We start from the raw sequence: 26,385 nt of genomic DNA, 5'->3' as shown, positions 1-26,385 counted from the left end.
GGATTAATTTATCCAAATTTCAAACTTAAAATCAACAAAAAAACTATTTCCTTCAACAAAATAATTATTTTAAAAATATTATTCTTTTCAAAAATCATTATTTTTCCCAAAAAAATAGTTTTTTCTCCGAAAATCATTTTTTTCCGGAAAATCACTTTTTTCCCAAAAATTAGTTTTTCCCGAAAATCATTTTTTCTTCAAAAAATTGTTATTCTCCAAAACCTGTTTTTTTCCCAAAATCTGATATTTCCTCTAATGAAACGATCTTTGAAAAAACGAGTTTCAAGAACAAAGTTTATTCAATATTTTTTCTAAAGAAGCGTTTAAAAATACTCAAATACTAATAATAAATCATAGGATTCTTATTAGTTGCCAAACAAACCAAAAAATATTACTTGGATTCATGAATCCGTGGAATCATGAATTCCATGGACTCGTGAATCCGCGGATCCATGATTCCTTCATCCAAACACGGCATTAATAAAATAGTAAAAAATAAACTACTAGAAGTCCGTTTTGAGGGCCTAAACGATGGAATTTGACCCCCAGGGCCAATTCCAACGAAGCGACAACACATGTGCAGAATGTTATTTCGCACTATTCTTCGAAATTTCGTCCAATTCGGACACCCGTAGCTTCGATTTTAGTCGTTTCAGTCTATCACCTTTATATTTAACGGCATTGATTTCTTCCATGTATCTTTCGGCAATTCCTCTACATCAATTGTCTTTCTTCTCCTATTCTCTCTCCCTCATTCCCTTCTATTCTTCTATTTTTTTCTCATTCTTTCCTTCTCTATAAACCCCAACAGATCTGAAGAAGACGAAGGGGCTTTCCCCTTTGTCGTGTTCTTCACAGAGATAAAGGAGTAGAAATAGAATAAATTAGATGTGGCGGCGGCCGAAATTATGGTGATTGTGGTGGGAATTTGTGGTTGGATATGAAGAAAAGATGAAGATTAAATGCCAAAATATAATTAGATCTCTTTTTGGACAAGTAAAATTTGTTTGATCAAGTCTTTCCGGAGACTATTTCGGGTGCCTAAGGCGACGGCCAAACTGGAATAGTGTGGACAAGTAAGTAAAATATGAAAGAGTTTGCCCAGTCTTGACTCGTCAGGTAACCAGTTTTCTTATGTCCATTTTGAAGAGTAGATTCATATCTTGAAGAGTCATTCACCCAAAGGAAAAGAAAACCAAAGAAATGGAAATGAGAATCAAATATCATGTAGTGAAGTTTCACTTAACTGAAATTCCCTTGTCATTTAACATTTAATATGAGAAATAGTACGTTCATCAAATATCCTTCTAACATTTGAGACAAGTAAAGAAGTTCCCAGAAAACGAACCCCAAGATTTTTTTGTTTCTTACAATAACTGAGCTGCTGAAATGAGAGCATTCAGTTCTTGTGGTACTGGATGATTGAATTGACCAGCAAAAAAAACAACGGTTAATTCGATCATTAATCTGGCTTAAATTTTGTTAAAAAAGATCAAAATAAGCCACTAAACCACAATTAGGAATCTAACAACCTAGCCAGTTCCCCTTTTACTAATAGTTACTACTTCCTACTACTACTACTATCTTGCCCATTTTCATCGAAAACATTCTTCTCTGCCGGACTCTCTGCCGGACGAGAAGACCTATTCACAAAACTTGAGACAACTTGGAACTTTCAACCATACAGATATTTTTCATACCCCGTATGGCAAACCAGTCATTTTAATCTACAGCAATGCAGTTTAAGCATACCAATCTTGATTAGAGCTTCCTCCCATCTCCTTCCTTTCTCTTCGTCAACTTCTGAACAAATTCTGCATTTATTGTAAATATGAGCTCAAGTACAACCTTGCCCCTATATCTAGTGGCCCATCATCCCCTCCAATGGCGTGGAGTGCAACACTGATGGTTGAAAGGATACGAAGTGTAAGAGGAAGAAAATTTGGATCAACTTTACTTCTGTCAGAAACGTTAGGGTTCTTTTGTTTGATTGTATTATTTTCTTCAGTAACTATGGGGCTAGTAACCTCATCTTGATTCAGGTCGTATGGGCTAATGATACAAGCAACATCTTCAAGAGGTCGACATTTAAAGTGGTTGGCTCTTCTGTGCGAGTGTTTGTATTTACATAGATTGAGAACCAATGTCGATGTTTTCTCGAGCCATTCAGTCGCCAAGCCATCAACTTCATCGTAGTAAATCCTTCGCTCAATCTAGATCAACATACATTGATCTGTAAGATACAGATGTAAGACAAGATCACAAAATTGAAATGAAGAGGAAACTAAACCCTTACAGCGAACTTGTGGACGTAGATTGACATGAACTTCGGACCCAGAGATAAAACACGTGCTTCTGTAAGTAAACTCTGTCAAACGAAAAAGGAGAGACCAATCATAAGATGAGTAGTGACATGAAAAAGTTGATGAAAAATTAAATGGCAACGATTAATCTTTTTTTTTTTTTTGAAACTTAGAATTAATAATTTTTAGTATCCTAACTATGTAGAGTAAAATGCACATAGCTGCGTAAGTTATGATGTTAGTGACGTAACCGAAAATGCTGAAGAAGGTTAAGTTCGTCTCTGTCTAATGGAAAAAAAAACATGACATGAATGCAGCACCCGTCAAACCAATATATAGCTGTATGAAAATAAGCATCAACCCATTTAGGCAAGTTTTGAGCCTAGGGCAAGATACGATATCTAAAGAATATATAAAATCCATTGGCTTATGTTCTAATTTTGTAACAATGGATGTGGACAGGAACGGGAACCGGGCGAGGTCAAAGTCTGGTGCAGCACCTTATAGACTAGATAGTACTGTAGCACGTATACAGTTGATTGAAGACCCATATTCTATGCTCCGAAGTAACCGATTTCAACTAAAAACAAAATCATTGCCTAAATAAAACTGAGCAGATGCAGTAAGAATATGGAAAGATGGGTACCTGTTTCTTCTTCAGTAATGCCCACAAGTAAAGTTTGTCACAATCATCTTCAGCATGCTTGCTTGCCATCTTCCTTTTATTGCAATAAGAAGCAACTTCTGTAAGTACCTCTGAACACGGAACTTGATGTTTCGAGCCAGTCACCAATAATGCTTCTCTAATTTTCTTCGTGCCAACAATATCTTCATCGAAATAGATACCAGTGAAACAATTCCGAGTGATTGCTACCCTATTGGTCATATGATGCTTCACATACATACACTCAGCTTCAATAGCTGCAGCCAATGTGCGATGCACAACAATATCAGAATATCTACGCAGTGGGGAAGTAAAATGAGAGTAGTGAGGAACAGCCAGTGAATAATGAGTCCAATCACTTCTATCTTTAAAATCCCCAGTGCAGAAGTAAGCAGCAAGCTGCATTGGTTTTGACGCATAAGAAAGGAGAATGTCAAAGAAAACAGGGTCATTCTTTAGGGTTTCCTTAATCTTCCCCAAAGAAAGTTGAAGTGACCCCGAAGAAGAAGTGTCTAACTCCAAACCACGCTTTTGACAAAATAATTCAAGCTCCCTTAGCTTGCGTGTATTTGGTTCTGGATGCCGACGTAGTAAAGCAGAATCAGGAAAAGCTCTAGATATAACTTCCGCAACTGTCCTATTAGCCAGTAGCATCAACTCTTCAACAAGAGACTGAGAATCTTTCTGCTCAATACGCGAACAGTCTAGCGGAATTCCACACTCATCAAATGAAAAAACAAGACAAGGACTATCTAAACAAAGAGCCCCTTCTTTAAATCTCTTCTCTTTCAACCTCTTGGAAATTTCATGAAGGCTCTTAATAGACCTGGTTATATGGAGCCATTCAACCTCACTACAGAGTTCAGGATAAGCACTTCCAGTAGAACTAGAATCTACCAATCCATCAACTATGTCCTGGGCATGTTGGTAAGATAGCTTGCAGCATGAATGTATTACAGTACGACCCAGCCAACGATCCACAACATCCCCTGTGACATTGATGTCCCACTTCATAGAAAAGGCCAGTCTATCTACCCCAGGAATAAGAGAACCCATGTCCTCAGAAAGCAAAGGAGGCAACATAGATAATTTAAGCTTGCGAAGGTAGACGCTCGTTGATCGCTTTTGGGCTTCGATGTCCAATGCAGAGCCCGGCAAAACAAAATAAGATACATCAGATATATGGACCCAAACTCTGAGAATGTCATCTGAAACTCTTTCAACTGAAACAGCATCATCAAGGTCAGTGGCAGTAGAAGGGTCAATAGTAAATGTGCAAAGATTTCTAAGATCTTTCCTTCTTTCAACTTCTTCCTTTGGAACTTCCCAAGGATGACTAGGAAGGCAGGTAAGTGACTCAGGTGAAAAATCAGAACTACAAATTGCATTTTCATATAATATTGCAGAAATCTGTGACCCAATTTCACCACCTCGTCCCAGAAGACGCACAATATTTGCTTGTGGTAGGGTGCTAGCTTCATTCCAGGAAACGATTTGTGCAGCCACTAGCTCCATCTCAACAGTTGCATCCCTTTTCTCCAATCTCATCTTAATAGAATCTGGCAAGCTTTTCACAGGAACCAACATTTTCGGAAGCTTCGAATCATTTGATGTCAGCAGCAGGTGTTCTCGACCAAAAGAAGATATGGAACTACTATTTCTCTTGGTATGAGATTGATCCTTATCAGAAATCCACTGTTTAACTCCAAGAAATCCAACAACAGAATCACGTCGAGGAGACCTCTCAAGTATAGCTACGACCCTGCCAGTCGGACGCTTAGAAGGACATGAATTAACCATGGCACAGATCTTTTCTATTGCACTTGAATTTTCTTTACTATCAGCGACATCAGCAACCCTCAGAATATCTGATAAAGGTGTATAATTTCCATACACTATACCCAGCTGAGGATGAAGAATTCCTGTACAATTTCTACCATCTTCATGAAACCCCTGCTCAGCAGTGAGCAAGTCCTTTCTTTTAGATGCATCCTCATAGGCGAGATCTAATTTACCTTTCCCCTTGCAGTTATCTGCAACCACTTCCACAACTCCATGGGACATGCTACAATCATCCGACACAGAAGAACCAACGGTATGACCAGTCCATCCTCTCAGCCTTGTCCAACATGCAAGTGGGTCCACTTTGATTCCTACAGTATCTCCTTCCACCTACAAGTATGCGGCAATTAATACACATATATACAAAAAAATGTGATTAGTAACAAAAGTTCAGTAGGCCTTGCTCCATTATCAGTTGGAACCAACTTACTTGTGAACAAATAACCTTGCAAGTTATAAGAAACAATCTTTTACAATGGTAGGTAGGAAGTAGGTCATTGAGGATGTGTTTTAACAGTTGAGCGTATTTCATGAATCATCTTTATCAAAGATAAATGAAGTTAATGAACAATCAATTAATTCTAAAATTGTTTCTCCCTAACTGGAAATAGGTTAAACTAGATATTGAGCACGAGCCACCACAAAAGTATCGAGCCTAAATCAACAACCAAATCATCATCAAGTAGCTCCATGAGCCACCACAAAAGTAATGTACTAAATGCATGCCCGTTGATTGAAATCTAATCTTGTGGTGGAAAGCAGGAATGAGAATCTGATGATACTTACAGCTCTATTTTGAGCATGAACTCCATTGATAAGAATATCTGTGGGCACTCCATCAATTGTACAGTAACCCTGTGTCATACATAAGAGCACATAATGGTAAAAATAGGCCCAACACCGATAATGAACTCCAATATGAAAGAATAGGGTTGGATTCTGGATACCTCAGCTGGGTTGTGAGCATTCACTCGAAATGATGTTCTAAAAATTTCACCTCTCTACAGAAAATAAACAAAAGAGCTATGAGACTCTATCAAATGCTATCTCTAATTAACCTAGCAAGCACTACCATGATATTAACTGAAAGCAAGTACTTAAAAACTGTTATACAATGAATAAAACGAACCTCAATACCCTCCTTTACATCTTCAGCTGACATGTGTGGAACAAAAAAACTTATATTTTTCCCACAAGGGTTCCCATTCTTATGGGGAGATAAAAAATCTTTACTTCGAAATTCATTCATCTCTTGATTGACGACCTGCCCTGAACCAGATTTTGAAAAAACTTCGCCTTGTTCACAGGATGGAAGCTTGGACCGATCGAGAACATTTCTGAACTCCCCATTATCATTGGCACTCATTGATGGGAGAGAACTGAAGGCAACATCTGATGCTCTAGACAATTCTGTATCATTTGATCCATGAAAGTTAAACAGTAGCATCTGCGATGGTAAATAACTCGTAGAGTTGGGTATACAACTCAAAGCATTACCATTTCTCAAGCATGTAGGTGTTTCCCTGAGTACACCATCAACTGCAATGTGACCCACCCCTGCAAATAACAAGAAAAGAAGTTGTAATATGAACAAGAATCGAACGGCAAAAACGATAGTAAAGTAGAATTAGAAATTTCCAATAGTCTTTTCTTGTGAAAAAAACAAGATGTGCCAAGAATTCCACAATATAAATTGGGCGTTTCATTATCTTAATCGACCAAATATTCTACTAACAAAATGGAAAAAAACAGCTTTTCAAGACCCATTTCCAGACTAATTAATCAAACTGAAAATTTCTTAAATTGGTTGGGAGGAGTATAACAAATTAACAATGGATCAATGTGGTAATAACAATTCCAAGAACACAAAGATGACTGCGTTCACCTGTACTAGAAGGATTCCTCTTACGGGAGCGTCGATTTCGGCGACTCTTCTTGTCCTTGTTCCCTTCTTCCGCCCTCTCCAAAACAAGTTGTTGGTTCAGACCTTTCATAATAACTCAACTGAAGTCAGAAACCAGAAAAACCCTAAAAAGAATATTAAAAAAGAACTTTGAAGTGCAGGTAAAGTAAGATAAGAGAATAACCCTAGTCGAGAAAGACGAGGAAGAAATATATATATACTTGTATATGGCTGGCTATATCCGTTGATTGGAAAGCAAGGAAGAGGAAAAGGATCGTCAGAGAGAGAGAGAAGTGAAACCAAGAAACGTATAAATGGCGGAAGTCGATAAGTTGTAGAGAGAGAAAGTTAGTAGTAATTGTTAGTTATGGGTGAAGATGAAGAAATGGATCGGCGAGACAACAGCGCCGACTTTTGTTTCCTTCGTCTTCCTCTCTCTCTCTCTCTCGCTCCACTTATCCGAGTTAGGGGTGGGAATTATGCCCAAGAGCCCGAACCCTCCCACGGGCACCCGAGCCCAATGAAGACCATGGACGCCCGCGCCCGTCTCGGGCACAATCCGCCAAGTTCTGATGAGCGAGCATGGGTAGAAACCTCTACCCGCACACTCGCCCATGCCTGCACCCACTTAGCATCACTCGATGATAACCAATCAAATTAAATCAACTTTTTAGGTTGATGAATCCCAACAGTTCATGTTGCTAGGCCTAGTTGAGATGGTAAACAATATGTTTAAGGTCAATTACACGAGCCCAATGCATTGCTTTGCAATTGGTCCAGAGAAATCCTAGCGGATTAGTGAAGTATTGTTTGATTTTGAGGTCAATCCCATAGAATTCCCCATTAGATTTCAATGTGAGTTTAATTCCTAAATGGAACAACACAAATAAATTCTAGTTTTAGTCGCACTCTTTAAAATTAGGAAAAGTGTCTAGAGACTTTATAAAGTGAGAGGAAGAAGTGAACTTTTTCAAGTCATGGGCTTACCCTCTATCCGCCGCCCATACCCGAATTACCTGAGCTTCTTGATGGGCTTGGGCGGGCAATGGACAAGGCGAATTTCAAAATTACGCGACCGATTTACCCGCTTACCCTAATAGCCATTTAAGTTTGGTGTCCGACCCGCCTGGGCCGATACTTCAAGTGGTCGTGGACGCCCATACCTGCCCGTTTCCCACCCCTAATCTGAGTGGCACATTGACAGTTCAAAAACAAATGAGAATGCAGGGAGATAGTATTTCTCAAGACATTCCAAGGACGATTAACACGTGTCAAATTTCTTTTAAGGGCACACATCTTTTGGTGTAAATATAATCATAATCATTAATTTAATTTAAAGACACAATTCATAGGTCTCTTTCTCTATCTCAAATTCTCACCCTTTACCGCAATCACCGTGAGAATGGGGTGTTTTCACCTCATGCAGAACCACCAATTCCATCTAACATTTGGCTACTAGACTATCTATTTTCTTGTCTTTCTCTTTTATGTGAAACATCTATTATATAAAACAGGTTGAAGAGTGCTGACTAGGACAAACCCCATGATAAATCTTGGTCGTCTGTCCCAGATCAGTACTAATTTCAACCTGTAGATCGTTCTCATTATAATTAGCGTTATTAAATAGTATTAATATCATTATTCAAATCAACCGTTGGATCAACCCGTTAGTATTTCTTCAAATCAACCGTTAGATCAACCTGTTGGTCCCTAGAGCATATCAACCGTTGTTCCCCACAGCATATCTTCCCTCAAAAATTGGCTTCAATAGGAATTCCTCTAACGCATATCTATCCTTTTTCCCCATCTTTAACAGCGATCGTTACAAAATATCTCCCGTATTCAGTCAGATTGAATTAACGCATATCTATCCTTTTTCCGTATTCAGTCAGATTGAGTCGTTACAAAATATTAAATTTGGAAATTAATATCCCTTAATTCAATCATTCTTCTCTACTATAAAATGTCTCACTCTATGATGTCTCAATCATCTAAATCCCTTGAAGAATTTCAATCCTCTAACAGTAAGTGATTAGGGAATTTTTTTTTGTTGTTCAAATCACTTCTGCCATTTTTTTAACAGTAAGTGATTAGGGAATTTTTGTCTACTCTTTTGATCAGGATACACACACTATATCGTTGGAGTCAGAGGCTATCAAATTAGTCAGGTTAGTTACTTAGACTTGATATAATTTCTTTGTTTGTCTGTTTGATCAGTTGTATTTGGCTTTTAACTGTTCATGAATTTTTTGAAAGTTTCTTAGATACATATAAGATTATTTCACAGATGTTGTCGTCTATGTGTTTGATAATTTGTCTAAGAGAAATTAAACTACTTTGTTAGGTTGTTGTGTTGTGTTATGGAGGTTGTGATCTATCTGTTGGTCATTTGTCTAAGAGAAATGATGTTGGCGCTGGTTTGTATTCAAAAGCTTTTGATTGTTCATCACTGTTTAATCCAAGTAGCTTTTGATTGTTCATAAAAGAAAACATTTAGAGTACTTTTTCATAAAGTAAGAAAATAACATGAGTTTTTTACTTTCGATTGTTCATCACTGTATAATCCAACTCATCCAAGTAGCTTTTGATTGTTCATAAAATAAAACCTTTAGAGTACTTTCTCAAGACCCTCCGTTTATTTTTATTAGGTTGTTGTGTTGTGTTATGGTGTTGCCATGTATAGTACTTTTTCATAAACTGAGAAGACATCTTCACCAAAATCGCAATTACCTTTTCATTAGCAACATCCCTTTTAGATTCAAAAGCTTTTAATTGTTCATGGAATTTTTGGAAGGGGATCTTACATACATGTGTTTGTATGATACTCAAGAGTCTAGGTTTTGCATTTCATCCCTTTTCGATTATTTTTACAGTGGGTTTTTCACAAGGAATTTGATGAATAATCGTGTCAGCTTTTGAAGGTGAGTGTACAATTTATGGACATGGTTAACGTTGTTTTAAAAAATAAAGCAATTTTCAAGATGTGTTTGAAATTTAGAGTCATGGTAAATTTTGAGTCGTGGTATTTAGGCAATTTTGTACTCTCGGAATTTAGCGTTTCTCATCTCCAATTACATATAGCTTCTTCGACATTATTATCCATTGCCTAATACCATATTAAGCAGATATGGGTTTGTGACACTAGCAGTATTAGATAGACAAATATTAGGTTTCGGCAGCATAATTGAGAAGAAAGATTCATTTGAGTACCTTAACAAACACTCATCATATATCATACTAGCTTTGATTCAATACCATCTTTTGGTGTTCATGACACTAACAGTATTAGATAGACAACTATTGGGTTTGTGACACTAACAGTATTAGATAGACAAATATTAGGTTTCGGCAGCATAATTGAGAAGAACGATTCATTTGAGTACCTTAACAAACACTCATCATATATCATACTAGCTCTGATTCAATACCATCTTTAGGTGTTCATGATAAATCCTATATCATACTAGCTTTGATTCAATTCAATACCATCTTTATGTGTTCATGATAAGAACATTGAAAAATCAAAGGGTTTTATCACCTAAAACCAGAATACGTCTTGGATTGTTCACTGTCTCATAGAAATTGTTTTATAGTATAATTCTTCATCAAATTTCAGGTGTTGCCATGTATGTGTTTGTGACACTAACAGTATTAAATAGACAACTATTGGGTTTGTGACACTAACAGAATTTGAGTACCTTAACAAACACTCATCATATATCATACTAGCTTTGTATCAATACCATCTTTAGGTGTTCGTTGAAAAATCAAATGGTTTTATTACCTAGAACCAGAATACGTCTTGGATTGTTCACTGTCTCATAGAAATTGTTTTATAGTATAATTCTTCATCAAATTTCAGGTGTTGCCATGTAGCTTTTTTAAACTGATCTGGGTTTATGACACTAACAGAATTAGATAGATAAATAGCAAGAAATACCATTACATTAAGCATGGTTAAATAGCATGGGTTTATGACGCAGGTCTGAGTTTATGACACTAAACACCCATCATCTATCATAATAGCTTGATTAAATAGTAGGTTTAAGATTTATATTCAGAATATTGATATATAAATAGGAGGTTTAGTCTTCATTTGAGTACCTTAACAAGCACCCATCATCTATCATATTAGTTTGGTTAAATAGCAGCTATAGTCTTCATTTGAGTACCTTAATAAATACTTATCATCTATCATAATAGATTGGTTAAGTAGCAGGTTTGGTCTTCATTTGAGTACCTTAATAAACTTCCATCATCTATCATAATAGCTTGGTTTAAATTATGACACCCAAGGATTTCAAAAGATTTGTATTCAAAAGATTGATATATCTATTTGTTAGATTGCATTCAAAAGATTTTAAGCTTTCAATTTGATTTTAAGCTTTCTATGTTTGCCTTAACATTACTTTTTCCTCCTTATTTTTATGAAAATTGAACTACATTTTTCTTACAAACCCTCTTCATCTTTCGTGTAAAGGTATTGCTTCTTTTGGACGTCTCCACCAACTAATATTTTGACACGTCTACAATGCTTCAGAAAAGCAAAAAAACATTTCAACCAAGTTACCCTGTGGAAAGAGGAAAACAAATGATTTTGAAACACAGGAAGCGTCTTTACCGTATGTTAATTGGTCCCCCCCCCCCACTTTGTCATCGGTTGCATCATCACCGTCCATTGATGTGCCAACATCACCCTTCGTTAATATGCCAGTGTCCCCTACATTATCGTCTTCGTCTTCGTCGTCACAATTTGTTAAGCCACCACCACAACGCCCACACCTACCTCCAACCTATGACTACTTTCGTTGGCCGCCCGAAATGTCATACGTCGTGTCATGATATCCGAAGCTTCAAGGGGGTGAGTATGACCTACATGGTGATATGTTGCAAGAATGCCAACGACAGTACACAGTGATAAGTTGCAATGTCAAGACTAATAAACTAAGCTACTCTTCGAAGCCACTTGCATCTTCAGAATAATCATAACGTTTTTTATCTAGCTCACACTTGACCTTTCACTTTGTATTATTTTCCTTACTTTCATCAATAAGGAAAAAAATAATCTTGTGTGTATTTTTTTTTAATAAAACGTGGTTGTTAGTTGAAAATTCTCATTCGTTGCATCTAACTAATTTGGGTTTATTCCATTTAGGCTCTTAGTTTTTAATAGTAATATTTTGTGTATGTTTCTTCCGTTTAGGCTATTAAATTGAAAATACCGTCACTTATTGATGTTACATCATTGTTCTTCCCATAGTTTATATTATGGGTTGGTTGGTGATCATCCCCCATATTAATCAAAATTATATTTCCAATCACTAAAAGAAAATATTTTATACCTCTTGATAAATGTTATGTCAACCACCCTTTTAATTGCTACATTATTAAACAGATATTCATATACGAATAACTAACATTATGTTTTTTTGTTTATCTGCAGTGTTTTATAGGAATAACAAAGTACATATAGAACTGCCTTTTAAAATATCCATCTAAATATTTCAGAAACACTTCAAGCTTAAGGTACAACTACTCCTCTTTCTCATTATAATGAAGACTATAGATAATGAATATATAAATGTTGAATAAATTATTACTACTGTTCCAAAATTTAAATCTTTTCCATACATTTTTTCAAACAAACAGAAACCTCAAGTCTACTTTGTTCGGGTAACCCCATATTCACTTTCATTATTGAGATCCGACAATCACTGTAGTGTTGTTTTACCAAATGTGGTGCATATAATTTGCTTCATAGACATACTAAAATGATAATGCTATGCGTGAGTGGAATATCTCATAATGTTGTTTCGTCTATTTTTTTTCTACTGTTGGTATGACTATCATTTCACTTGGTGACATTTAATAATTAATCATACCCAATGTTGTGTAGAAAATGAAGAGGAAATGTGTGTCAGATCAATACCAAGAGTTGAGTCCTATTAAGAAAGAATTTCCTTCAAAAGAATTACCTATCAAGTCCCTAAGTCCTCATCTGAAAAGGTGGGCACAGAAAGTTAGAGTAACAACAAAAGGTTCCATCAAAACCTACACAAATGCTAGAGGAGCAGGGAAATTGTTTTCATTTGACGTCTTAGATTCTGAACGTGGTGAACTACATGTTACGTGCTTTAACGATGTAGCCAATAAATTCTATGCTGATATAAAAGCTGGGAACGTTTATTTGAAATCTAATGGAGTATTGAAGTCTGCCTCGAAGAATTATAATCACTTGAGAAACAATTACGAGTTATATCTAGAAAAATATTCTAAGGTTCAGAAGTGTCTAAAGGATGATTCGTCAATACCTAAACATCATTTCATGTTCGTACCCATAAATGAGATTGAAACGATGGAACCTAATACTTTTGTTGATATAATTGGGATTGTCTCATCCATAAATGTCACTAAACCTATAACGAAGAAGGATGATACTCAAACGCAAAAAAGGGCACTGTGGTTAAAGGATAGTTCTGGTTATACTGTAGATCTAACTCTATGGGGTAAATGTTGTGATGAGGAAGGCCACGGAATCCATCAAATGGTCGATTCTGGAGAATTTCCAGTTTTGTCAGTCAAGTCTGGAAGAATTAGTGATTTTAACGGAAAATCAGTGGGAATGCTCCCATCAAGTCAACTGTTTGTGGACCCAGATCTTCCAGAGGCACGCGAAATAAAAGGTTGGTTTACCTCAACAGGAAATAAATCTTTGTCCACACCGATAACGAAGAATTTCCCAGTAACATCGAATCCATGTCGTACCCATATATCTAATATCAAAGATGATCAACTTGGAACCTCTGATAAGCCAGACTTTATCACTATCAATGCCACGATTTCATCTGTCAAGACTGAACACTTCGCTTATAATGCTTGTCCCCTAATGGACGGAACCCGCTATTGCAACAAGAAAGTAATTATGAATGACGACTATCAATGGCATTGTCCCAAATGTGACAAAACATTTGCTGAATGCAACTTCAGATACATCCTACAGTTAAAGCTATAAGATCATTCTGGTACTACATACGCAACTGCATTTCAGGAATCTGGTGAGGAAATAATGTGTATTTCAGCAGAAGATTTGTATAACTTGAAAGAAGAGGATGAAGAAAAGTTCAATTACACTATCAATAATGTTATTGGAAAACATTACATCTTTACTCTAAAAGTGAAGGAGGAAACTTACAATGATGATAGACAAGTGAAGGTAGTGGTGGTGAAAGCGGATAAATTAAATTACGCTATGGAGTCCAAGCTTCTTCTTGATTCAATGGATGTCATTGCCTCCAACACTGAATCTACAAAGTGAAGATAATTCATTTTAATATTTTATTATTGGTTTGAATTTTATGAAACTTTTTTAATCTACGTCATGTCGTTTTTTGAGCTTCAGTAGATTTTATGAATAATTTATTTGCAATAGTTCAAGTTTAATTAAATATTATAACATTTTTCAATTTTAAATGTAGTCAAAGCATTTGCATATTCTGAACGTTGTGTGATCAACCATAGAAACTTTATTCATAACAATTACCATTGAATTATTTCAAGACGGTTGGTTTTCATTCGCTATACGAATCTATTATATAAATTAACGATTTGTATAACTTATGTGTTGCTATTAAATATATTTACCTTCACGGCTAATACATTTTAATGTTGTGCTTCTTTCCGATGTCATTGATTAACGATTTATTTTTATTTTTTTCTACAGTTGTACTTGGTTCGACTATCTTCTACTTTGATCTTCTACCATCAAATCCGATGCATAACTCTCCCCTAGGCAATTGGCTGATGTCGAGAATATTGCGTTGGAGAATCCAGAAACGCCACAATTAAATGTATGATTCTGAATATTTTTTAAGGCGATATTTTTTGTACGAATTGGTATAAGTAATCATAGCTTTTGCATTTGTTATCCATCAGGCACGAACCTTAGCTCAACGCCGAAGACGTGAAAGGGAACGTGCATCGCGTTCGTTGGCAGAGATGCCGGAAGTAGTTAACGCATCTTTATCGCCTTCTTCGAAAGTAAGATTTCATTCATACTTTTCACGTTTAAAAACAAATTATTATGTTAAAGATCCAACCCAGTTTATTTAATATCAATCTAGAATCGACGTACAACTCAGCGCATGCGCCGTCAGAATGAAATGCTTACACGTCAAAGATTGGAAATAGTAGTAGAACATCAACTAGAGGTATTTCAACAAATTCCCGATTTTTTTAGAGTTTAACATTTTTAACCTATTGACTTCAAATTCATCCACAAACGCGATGCATTATCTATTATATTTTGTGTCAATAATAATTACATATTCCCGATATAAAAGTCACACCAGCATGACCATATATATTGTTATACCCGTAGTTGTGTTAAAATTGTATAATAACATTTAAGTCTCTTTCATCGTATATATTCATTTGAATAGGCAATCATCACGACCATCACGACAAACGAGCATACGCATTTGTCTAAGCGTGCAAGGTTTAATTCAGCATTTATGAAGAAGGTGAATCGTCTAACCGCTCTCCAAATACGTTTGTTAATACGGTCATTGAATCCACTCCTCCGACACCTCCATTCGTAGAAAGCATACCCACTGAGACTTTGGTCCGTCACTACCTAGGACTAATGGACGTTGAATGCTCCCATTGTAAAGCACTTCATTGGCTTGATGAAAAGTTGGTGAACTCTCGTGCAAATACTCCATTATTTGGGACATGTTGTTTGTAAAGGAAAATTCGACTGCCACAACTGCGTGAACCCCCTTTATCGTTAAAAGCATTGTACGATGGCACTGGCGATAAATCTAAAGCATTTCGATGTAATATTCAATGCTACAATGCATCAAATGCTTTTACAAGTCTCGGGTGCAACTTAGAGCGCATAAATTTCAATGGACAAAGTCCTGTCTCATTCACTATACTGGAGAATTGCCACAGGACCGGATCACTCATACCAGAAGAAGGAACAACTCCCTCCTATGCGCAACTTTATATTTATGATCCATCGCGAGCTCTAAACATCCGTAGCCGCAGAAATGAGGACTTAGATGTTTCAATTCTCCAAATTATCCAGGACACTTTGGTAAATCATAATGTATTCTTCCCAATTTATCGTCAGGCTCACGCAGTTTTAATGCAGTTAACGCCAGGCAGAGATATACCTGTTAGTTTACGCTATAGTGTATCAACTGATAGACGACGCTGTAATCTACCTACAACTGATGAAATTGCCCTCATAATCCCTAGAGATGACACCAAAGTAACTTCATCTCGTGATATTATCTTGCACTTGAATGGGGGTACTGAATTGATGAGAATATCGGATTGTCACCCTGCTTATTTGCCCTTACATTATGTTTTGCTCTTTCCTTATGGGGAGTTGGAGATGAGAGCCCGAGTTAAAGCAATGGGATACCAAATTGAACTGGATAAGTAGAAAACGCCTAACTTAGATGCAGTTCTACAACTTTCGTCTATTTCAACGTCCTGGTGAATATTCAACTATATTAAGGGGGTGTAATTTATTCCAAGAGTTTTTGGTGGATGCATGGGCCTCAACCGAGCAGAACCGCTTAAATTATATTAGACTTCATCAGAGCCAATTGCGTTTCGAACTATATAATGGTTTCATAGATATTGGAAGTGATGGGTTGCGTCCTGATCAAGTAGATCGTTGATTTATCTTGCCATCCTCCTTTATAGGTAGTAGTAGACATTTGTTTGAAATATATCAAGACTCCATGGCAATCACACGTTACCATCACCATCCAGATATTTTCTTAATAATGACTGCAAACCCCAAATGGGCAGAGATAACAAATGCCCTATTACCCAATAAAAGCGCTATCGATCGACCTCATTTAGTTGCACGCGTCTTTGAGTTAAAGCGCAAAAAATTAATGAGTGTAATTAATAAGGATGGTATATTCGGAAAAGCGGTAGCTCATGTTTACACAATAGAGTTTCATAAACGTGGATTGCCCCATATGCATGCTCTCATTTTCCTTCAACAAAAAGACAAAATTCACACCCCTGCTCAGGTAGATAAATTCATTTCAGCAGAATTTCCAAATCAAGATACTGATCCCCTACTTTTTGAGACTGTTAAAAATTGTATGATACACGGTCCATGTGGTCTACGACGTCCTACGTCACCGTGCATGATAAACGGAAAATGCTAAAAAAAAATACCCCCGTAAGTTTGTGGATAAAACAACTATAGGGAAGATGGATACGCAATATATCGTCGTCGTAATGATGGTCGTGCTTTCATCGTTCGAGGTCATTTAGTTGATAATAGAGATGTTGTTCCTTATAATCCTCACCTCTCTAAATTATTTGATTGCAACATTAACGTGGAAGTTTGTGCAAGTGTGCGATGTGTTAAATATATAAACAAATATATGTATAAAGGAGATGATCGTACTACAATAGTTGTGGGTGGCACAGATGAGATTCAACAATATCTTGACTCTCGATATATTGCACCATTGGAGGCGGCATGGAGATTATTTGATCATTTACTGCATGAAGAATATCCATCTGTTGTTAGGTTGGCAGTGCTTTTACCTGGTATGCATCATGTAGTTTTCCAACCTATGGATCACCCAGATGTCGTTCAGTATAAAGCTGCTAACAAAATTTCCACTTTAATGGCTTTTTTCTTCCGTTGTGGCGTTGATCAAACTGCAAAAAATTACACTTATCAAAAATTTCCACAACACTATGTGTTGGACAAACAATCTAAATTGTGGGTGAAACGAAAAAAAAGTTTTGCAATAGAAAGAATGTATTTTGTTAATCCCAATGAAGGGGAAAGATTCTATTTACGGTTATTGTTAATTGTTGTGAAAGGTCCAATGTCATTTCAATCATTACGTATTGTGAATGAGGTCTTGTATGACACATTCAAATCAGCATGTGTTGCCTGTGTACTTTTAGAAGATGATAGCGAATGGGTATTATGTTTAGAAGAAGCTGCTGTTATAAACACAGGTTACCGATTACGGAGACTATTTTCTATCATCTTACTAGAATGTACACCACTAAATCCATCTTCTTTATGGGATAGGTTCGCCTTAAACATTTGTGATGATCTCGCACATCAACTTCGTACTATACGAGGTATTACCGAACCAACAAATTCTCAAATATGAGATTTCGGATTACACCTCCTCAACAAAATCCTGTTAGAGTACGGTAAAACTCTTAAAGACGATTTTCCATCTATGCCTCGACCGCATCAACAGTGGAATCAGATTTTAGGCAATCGATTTATCTGGAAACACATGCAACTTGAATCATCGATCAATGAAACGGAATTGACTACAAAAGTTGACCTTCTCAATAGTGCACAAAGACACGCGTTTCAGTCTATTATTCATTCCGTATTTAACAACGAAGGATCGTTATTTTTTCTCAACGGTGGTGCTGGAACAGGAAAAACATTTTTATACAATACAATTGCAGCAATGTGTCGGAAAAATGGCAATATAGTTATTATTGTTGCTTCGTCTGGTATTGCCTCTTTGCTATTGGTAGGAAGGAGAACGGCACATTCAACTTTTCGGATTCCTCTTGATGTGCATGAAGATTCTATTTGCAACATTGGAAAGCAATCAGCATTTGCGGATTTATTCCGTGCATCGAAATTGATTATATGGGACGAGGTTCCAATGCAACACAAATATTGCATCCAGGCTGTTGATCGTTCACTTCGAGATATTCATGATAATAATAAGCCTTTTGGTGGATTGACTGTTGCCCTGGGTGGTGACTTCCGACAAATTCTTCCAGTTATACCAAAGGGAGTCCGAGAGCAAATAGTAGGAGCCTCATTAAGGAGATCATTTCTTTGGATCGACATTAAAGTGTTGACTCTATCTCAAAACATGAGTCTTCAATCGGATGATGCTGAAAATCAAATGTTTCGGACTTTCCTTCATCAGGTATGTTCTTTAGCTGATTTTAATATTTTATCTTTTAACATTTCTTTAATAAATTCACCCATTATTAGATTCATGTGACATTTTATGTAATAGACATTACACTTTCTTATGTAGGTAGGGACAAATGACTCAGAAAATTTACACTTACCTTCGTACCTAAATAGATGTCATACTCTGGAAGAAATCATAAATGCAACTTATCTAGAATTAAATATGGTTCAAAATCTTACAATCGATTATCTTACAGAACGAACTATTTTGTCTGCACGGAATGAAGATGTATCAACAATAAATATAGCAGCTTTAAGCATAAGTCCAGGTGAAATGATCACTTATATGGCTGCTGACAAGATGCCTGAAACTGAAGATAACGATTATTCTTCAAATGCTCGCTTTCCAAACGAGTTTCTCAACTTGCTTAATCCATCTGGATTACCACCATTCAAGTTGCAGTTAAAAATCGGTTGTCCTATTATGTTGTTAAGAAATTTTTCCCCTAAAGATGGACTATATAACGGGACTAGATTGATGGTTGTCAACTGTGCAACGTGAGTAATTGAAGCAAAAATCTTAACTGGAGATAAACGTGGTAACATGGTATTTATTTCTTGAATCTCTCTAACACCAAGCTCTTCTGAGTTAAACATTCAATTCACAAGGCGCCAGTTTCCTGTTCGATTAGCGTATGCAATGACAATAAATAAGTCTCAAGGCCAGTCAGTCACACATGTGGGAATAGATCTGGGGTTTCTAGTATTCAGTCACGGTCAATTGTATGTAGCTCTATCCAGGTATACTAACAACAAGAGGGTGCACATACTATTGACCGAACAATCAGATTTCTTCAGTACAACTAATGTTGTTTATAATGAAGTTTTATTGTAGTAATTATTAATATAAATATATGATATTAAGACAATTCTATACTTCACTTTTATCATCTTTATGTAATAATTTTTATATCAAATTCTCCATTTATTACTTTGTACTTAAGAATATAATTTAATACTTCTAATAAACACATAAAACACTCAATTTAACATTTCAGGGAGATGCTAGAGTAAATTTTGGTTGACGAAAGAAATTGAAAGAAGTTCGGTGACAAGTGTCGTTCGGCAGTGATGTTGTTACAAATTATTTTTGCAGATTGTATCGCAGGCGAAATCAATTATAAGCTTTCAGTAAATTTTAATTTGTTTTTCTTCTAAAATTTGCTTTTAGAGATTTACATTCTCAAACATTTGGTTTGATTCGTTCATGTTAAGTGGAAATCGAATAATTGTAACAATAAAATGTCTATTTTTGCAGCCATAATATCATTCATTTTGATAATAATTTATCAACGACTTTCTAACTTATGCAATGCTTAGCGAAAGTGTCCGTGCCGGAGGCACGAGTTATACCTAGTTAATTAATAACGTTTGGTTTATTGAGTTTTTAGGATTTGGATATTTTGGTGTGTTTTCTTTCTATTTACTTTCGTATCTAGGGTTCGAAACTAAAATCAAACATATTAGGTTTGGGTAATTTCTCTGTCTAGATCAGATCATAATTTGTTCCTCCAAGGGTTTTATTAAACATGAAACCAATGAAGAAGCAGAAAAATCAGATGAATGATGAGCTATAATCGTATTGGAGGTTTTAAATTTTTTGGTTCATTTAATTATAAGAAGAAATAATTAAAATGATTAGTGTTCAGTCGTCGCACACTTTTTATTCATGAAGAGAAATACCATCAAGAAGGTGGTGGTTGGTAGGAGAAGGAGTTAGTGTAGAGTTTCTTTAGATTTTACAGAAAATAAATTCTCCCCTATTAAAAATAATTAGTTATATTTACACCCGATATAGTTGTTCACATAAGAAATTTGTTTGTCCTTATATTGCCTACCCATTCCAAATATAAGGGGGCAGTGATTCAGGACATTAATGGGCATGTCCGTGTTATTGGTTGGGACACTTCAATATCTTTTTACTCATTAAGGACATTTCAGATGTCCGTAAGTTTTTGTGTTATTCGTCTAGGTCATTTCAAATGTCCTGAAATATCTGTATTATTCGTTTGAGACATTTTTAATATCTCAAAATGTCTGTGTTATTTATTTGAGACACTTCAAATATCATCTGGTGTCTGTATTATTCGTTTAAGATACTTCAGATGTCTCCTAGTGTCTCTGTTATTGGTTTGGAACACGAAATCACGGACATTTCAAACCAAGTTGGTTGTATTGACATTTTAGTGTAAATTTGAAGAGTTGTTGGAGAGAGAATGCATTTGAAAATATGGAAGACACTTGTGAACATTTTGATAAGGAATATAATAAATCATTAAAATTAGATTATTTATAATAATATAATACTATTATAAATTAATAATAATTATAATATTATATTATTATTATTACTATAATAATATTGTTATTATTATATGATATTATTATTACTACATAATATTATAATTAAAATATTAAATTTAATGAATACCTACCAATTGTCCATCAATGTTTACAAATATCTAAATTTCTATGAAAGTCTAAAAATTCATATTTTTAAATATTAATACAATATGTTAACGAGAAGTTTATAGCTTCCCTACTAATAATCCTGACCCGACAATCTTGCACCTGTCGTGCTGAGCGCAACAACATTATCTTCGGTAAAAATTCTTTAGATAACATACATAATCTTAAGAAAATCCTCAATCTCTTCTGCTCTGTTTCGGGTCAAATGATCAATTATGCTAAATCAAACATCTTCTTCTCCAAGAACTCTCACCAGAAGTTTAAGCGTATTGATGTGAAATCTAGTGAACCTAAATAATAGACTAACTAGACTAAATTAAAACTCGCAAATGCACGAACCGTATGTGAATATGGTTTGTATTACGAAGTCGATCCCACGAGGATATGTTCGGAATTAAGTCTAAACCTAAAACTAACTAATAAACTAGGAAAGAAAATAGTTGATTTTGTGAAGATGTTTGGAAAGCTAAAAATTGAAACTTAGAAAATAAAATAAAGTTGTGATGAAAAACTATAAGTTGGTAAATCTAGGATATTGGAATTCACCACTAACAATCATATTCAAATCTAATATCTAATTCAAATTATTATCTCTCTTTTGATAACTCAAAAATTATTAGAAATCAATCTTCAATTTTCGGAAAATAAGACAACTAAGCACTTTAACAATGATCAAAACCCATAACCCACATCACTTAAAATATATTGCAATTCAAATCCAAGTTGTTAGTTTATTAGACTAACCGAACTACGATTAATTATGAAACATTAAGCACATTAACAAGAGATAATAAAATAAATATGATATTAGATTTCAAATACTCATGTTAGGGTTTCATCCTCTATCCTAGTGGAAAAGTTAGAAACCCATGGATATTAAATACATGGTTCAATTAATAATAGACAAGTACAAGAAAAGATAAGAGAGAAAGATAAAATCGAATTGATATTTGATGAAGCCCTCGTCTTTCTCCAAAACTTGTCTTCGATGAAGCTCTTGAATCTCCCAAAATTGACACTCAAAAGAAGCTAATATTGTTCTTGTATTGATCCTCTAAGATTCCTCTCAATGTTGGTGGTGGAGGTGTGTTTTCATTGTATGGGTTAAACCCCTTTTTATAATGATGAAGTAACGTAGGATTTGGAAACTATTAACAATTGGAACTAATTCAAAAAATAGAAACCAATGTTGTAAAGCAATCCCACATTTGTGGGAGACAGGAGTGTGGTGCTCCTCTTAAGAGGTTAAGCACCCTTCCCTAGTGAGGCCTTTTAAAACCGTGAGGCCCAGGTGTGCCAAAGCGGACAATATCACTAGCAGTCCGGAAGGCTGGTCCTCACCATCCTATAACACGTTATCAGCACGATTCGCTCTACTATGATGTAGTCTTGGGAGGGTGTGTTGTAAAGCAATCCCACATTTGTGGGAGACAGGAGTGTGGTGCTCCTCTCAAGAGGTTAAGCACCCTTCCCTAGTGAGGCCTTTTAAAACCGTGAGGCCCAGGTGTGCCAAAGCGGACAATATCACTAGCAGCCCGGAAGGCTGGTCCTCACCATCCTATAACACGTTATCAGCACGATTCGCTCTACTATGATGTAGTCTTGGGAGGGTGTGTTGTAAAGCAATCCCACATTTGTGGGAGACAGGAGTGTGGTGCTCCTCCTAAGAGGTTAAGCACCCTTCCCTAGTGAGGCCTTTTAAAACCGTGAGGCCCAGGTGTGCCAAAGAGGACAATATCACTAGCAGCCCGGAAGGCTGGTCCTCACCATCCTATAACAACCAATAGCTTTTGCAAATATAAGGGTCGGCTACAACATACCGCCACTGACTTTCTCACTTCCAGTTGCTAGAGGCGGTCAAAGTTCTGCTATGAGCACCCCACCAGCTCCTTTGTAATAGCCAGGACCGTCACAAATTCTAGTAAATTGCATGGTGTATAGGTTTAAATTGCCAAAGAGTGGGACCCATCAGTGCTTTGTTGTAACTCTTTTATTTCAATGTCCATTAACTTTGTAGGCATGCAAATATAATCTCCTAAAACTTTTGCTTGCAAAGTGGCCCTTCATTCAATTTTTTTTTTGGACCCAATCAATCTTCCACACAACCCAACACATAAATATATCTTGGTCAACTTCTTCTAATTAATAGTTTCTTTGAAATTTTTAGAGTTTTCTACAAAAACCATGTAACTTCATCTGTTCCATCAAAATTAATACGTAAAGACTATAAAATAAAGTCCGTAAAAGGAGTACTTTACGTACTCATAATGTATCATTATGAAAACTCTCAAAGTAGATACGCGTTCACCTCCGAGCAATACCTGGGTGCGCAACTTTTTATAGGGGTGCACAAAACAAAGGTTTTCAATAACCTCTTGGATTAGATTAAGTAGAAATTGTCGAAATGGCACCATTCGTTTCCCTCCCAAGCTGATCGAACATTAGTTATCTCTGTTGTAGCCCTCGTCGTTCCTGATACCAGATGCAATGCTTCACCATTCCCAAAGGCATAAGCAAAAGCATTGCGACTTTAGAAAAGTCCTTCTGGTGGGGAAAGTCCAAAGGTATATGTACCAAAGCCTGGTCATATATCTGTCTTCCTAAAAAGTCAGGCGGACTAGGTATTCATCATCCTCACCTAGACAACACAACCCTTCTTAGTAAATTGGCTTGGAGGCTAAAGACGGAACCAGAGGCTATCTGTGTTAAATTTCCCAAAGCCAAATATTTCCACCAGTCTGACACTCCTGGTCTTGCTAAAATGCGTCATTCATGGAACTGGAAAGTAATCCGAAAACACTATTGTATGGGCCAAAATCCGTCATTAAGGAGCGCTCCAAAACATCCACGATTAATGGGCCAATATGGTGACCAAGCCCACGAATTAATGGCTAATGGGCCCGACCCATTTATCTTTAGGCATCTCGAAGCAACGTTAAAGTACGAAAGTACGCCCAACTCTGGATAAAGAGGTACGTCCTTACCAGCAGGCCAAAGTACGGAAGTACATTCAGCTTTGGATAAAGAGGTCTGTCCTTACCCCCTCGATAGAACAAAATAAGAAAGTACGTCCAACTTGGGATAGAAGAGGTCCGTCCTCTTCTCCTCAGCTGACTTCCCTTCATATATCCGTTGGGGAGACGTTATCGTCATTCAAGATGACAATATCCCCAATATATCCGTTGGATGAGAGTTACGATATCCCCATTCATGGTAATAGCTCCATGTGTTACCACATTCAAGGCAACAACTCGCACCAGGTGACGGTTGACCAAAACGGACAGTTGACCACAAAAGTCTATATAAGGATCAGCTGATAATCGACTAAATCATTGAACGACGGATAACAAGACCCGACATCCAAATTCACTTACAATCATTTAACCACCTATTTTCTCTCTCACATCGATCATCCAAATCACGGCACTCAACTAACACCTGCTCAAGGAGGACGAGTGATCATTCTCTCTCTTGACACCTGCTCAAGGAAGACGGGTGATCATTCTCTCTCCTAACGATCACCTGCTCAAGGAAGATGAGTGATCATTCTCTCTCCTGACGATCACTTGCTCAAGGAAGATGAGTGATCATTTTCCCTCTTGACGATTACCTGCTCAAGAAAGACGAGTGATCCTTCTCTAGGAAGGCGACTGACCATTTCTCTCTCCACACGACTAAGGGGTGCAAGCGCTTTACTTCACTCGACGACCAGAGAACTAAGGCAGACATACACTCGACTATATCACCTTTTCTCCCAACGACTGTCTTGCTCAAGCAACATATTTAACTCCATAGCTCAAACTCCGGTTTATAATTTCTATTCATTATTTATCAAGTTTACTGACTTGACCGTCGGAGCCCCCTTAGGCCGGCACCATCCCGGTGTCGCCTAAGACCTTACGGTCACGTGAGTTTTGTCTCTTTTGTCACAGGTTAAGCCCAAAGACGTCGTCGGTGCCCGCATTATTATTAACAGGTGGAGGTTCGACTTCCGGTCAACGACCTGGTCCAGCTGACTTCTTGACCTGCGATTTCTTACCGCCACAACTATGAACTAAAGGCCCTCTTAGTAACCGTACGAATTCGAATCTCGTTACAGTCTCTCAACTTATTAATAATAACCAGTGGTGTGAGGAGACCCTTAGCGAGAACTTTGATGATCCTAAATGCAATTTGATTAAGACTATTCCCATTCAGAATAAGGGCTCGGATTAGATGAAATGGACTCTCACTCAATTAGGAAACTTTTCGGTATAATCTATGTATCAACATCTTAGTTTTATCCAGAATCATCACCGTCTCCAATCCATCAACAGGAACTTCGTTTGGTCTATCCCTATTATCCCACGTATTCATCTCTTTCTTTAGAAATGTTGCTCGGGAGCCATCCCAGTCCGTAAACGTATCGGTAAATTCATAGGAAATTTATACACATGCCTGAAGTGTACTGAAACCGAGTCTATAGAGCATGCTTTATTTCAATGTCTTTTTGCTAAAAGCGTGTGGTTTCACTTTAATATTTTATCCTCCAATATCCAGTGATGAGACATGAAAATGCCCCATCTGAATCTCTTAACTTGGTCTAGTTAGTCCATTTCGAGCAGTTACTCTGATGAATTACTTGTTTCTCTTGCCCAGGTGACTTCTACAGAATTGAACGCGAAAAATAGATAAAAACGGGAGAAATACACGGAAAAGGGCGTTTCCATCATTTGGAGATAAAGGTGGTCTAATGCTTTGGCCAATATTGGTATTCACATGAAAAGTAGAGTCGGAGGCGAATTCAACAGTGAAAACGAAAGTCGAATAAGAATCCGGACGAGAAAGATAAAGCAGGTCAAAGTCTGGGTCAAATATTGTTGACCAAAAGGATGACTGCATGGGACGTTCGTAGTCGAGAGCGATACCATATTCGTGTAGCCGCATTTCACAGTAGCCTGCAGATTACAGCTTTGATACTATGTAACGTACAACACTTATTCCCGTACATCCGAGTGGCTAAGATGGTTAGTTTGCTAATCCGAAGGACAAATGCCGGTTTCATCTCATTTTCCCTAGTCCGCAATGCACCACAACTACTCATTCACGTGACACCCGATTTTTTTTTTTGAAAATCAAACTTCATTTAAAGGCCAAAAGGCTAATGAGAATTACATCATGAAGTTTAAAAGAACAAAGAAACAACCGAAAC

At 36.7% G+C, this 26,385-nt stretch overlaps 3 protein-coding genes and 1 pseudogene across 7 annotated transcripts; 3 read left to right on the top strand and 1 right to left on the bottom strand.

Annotated features, from left to right (window-relative positions):
* Positions 1-1,242: 1,242 nt before the first annotated feature.
* On the bottom strand, positions 1,243-7,212 carry LOC147530825 (Ribonuclease II/R family protein). 5 transcript variants are annotated; one of them, XM_086650385.1, is made up of 9 exons: positions 6,934-7,212; positions 6,695-6,796; positions 6,307-6,366; positions 5,939-6,219; positions 5,757-5,810; positions 5,596-5,664; positions 2,950-5,139; positions 2,297-2,368; positions 1,243-2,213 (listed from the first exon to the last, which is right to left on the bottom strand). In XM_086650385.1, exons 4-9 carry the CDS (start codon positions 6,173-6,175, stop codon positions 1,821-1,823), a joined length of 3,015 nt encoding a protein of 1,004 aa, XP_086506511.1. In that variant the 5' UTR covers positions 6,176-6,219; positions 6,307-6,366; positions 6,695-6,796; positions 6,934-7,212; the 3' UTR covers positions 1,243-1,820. The 5 variants fall into 5 exon arrangements, with proteins under 5 accessions (XP_086506511.1, XP_086506510.1, XP_086506508.1 ...); XM_086650384.1 differs by having other exon boundaries at positions 6,897-7,211; XM_086650382.1 differs by having other exon boundaries at positions 6,695-6,808; positions 6,934-7,205.
* Positions 7,213-12,611: 5,399 nt separating this feature from the next.
* LOC147530824 (replication protein A 70 kDa DNA-binding subunit E pseudogene) lies at positions 12,612-14,027 on the top strand (annotated as a pseudogene).
* Positions 14,028-16,512: 2,485 nt separating this feature from the next.
* LOC147530823 (uncharacterized) lies at positions 16,513-17,883 on the top strand. Its single transcript, XM_086647194.1, has 2 exons — positions 16,513-16,840; positions 16,955-17,883. Exons 1-2 carry the CDS (start codon positions 16,513-16,515, stop codon positions 17,881-17,883), a joined length of 1,257 nt encoding a protein of 418 aa, XP_086503320.1.
* Positions 17,814-19,615, top strand: LOC147530822 (uncharacterized). Its single transcript, XM_086648902.1, has 2 exons — positions 17,814-18,675; positions 18,790-19,615. Exons 1-2 carry the CDS (start codon positions 17,956-17,958, stop codon positions 19,225-19,227), a joined length of 1,158 nt encoding a protein of 385 aa, XP_086505028.1. The 5' UTR covers positions 17,814-17,955; the 3' UTR covers positions 19,228-19,615.
* The last annotated feature ends 6,770 nt before the right edge of the window (positions 19,616-26,385 follow it).

The sequence above is a fragment of the Eschscholzia californica genome, unplaced genomic scaffold, assembly GCF_041429995.1.
Source record: "Eschscholzia californica isolate CP2 unplaced genomic scaffold, dmEscCali1.0.p SCAF_6, whole genome shotgun sequence".
Taxonomy (NCBI): domain Eukaryota; kingdom Viridiplantae; phylum Streptophyta; class Magnoliopsida; order Ranunculales; family Papaveraceae; genus Eschscholzia; species Eschscholzia californica.
The sequence above is the reverse complement of the archived record's forward strand: the minus strand, read 5'-3'. Positions and strand labels throughout refer to the sequence as shown.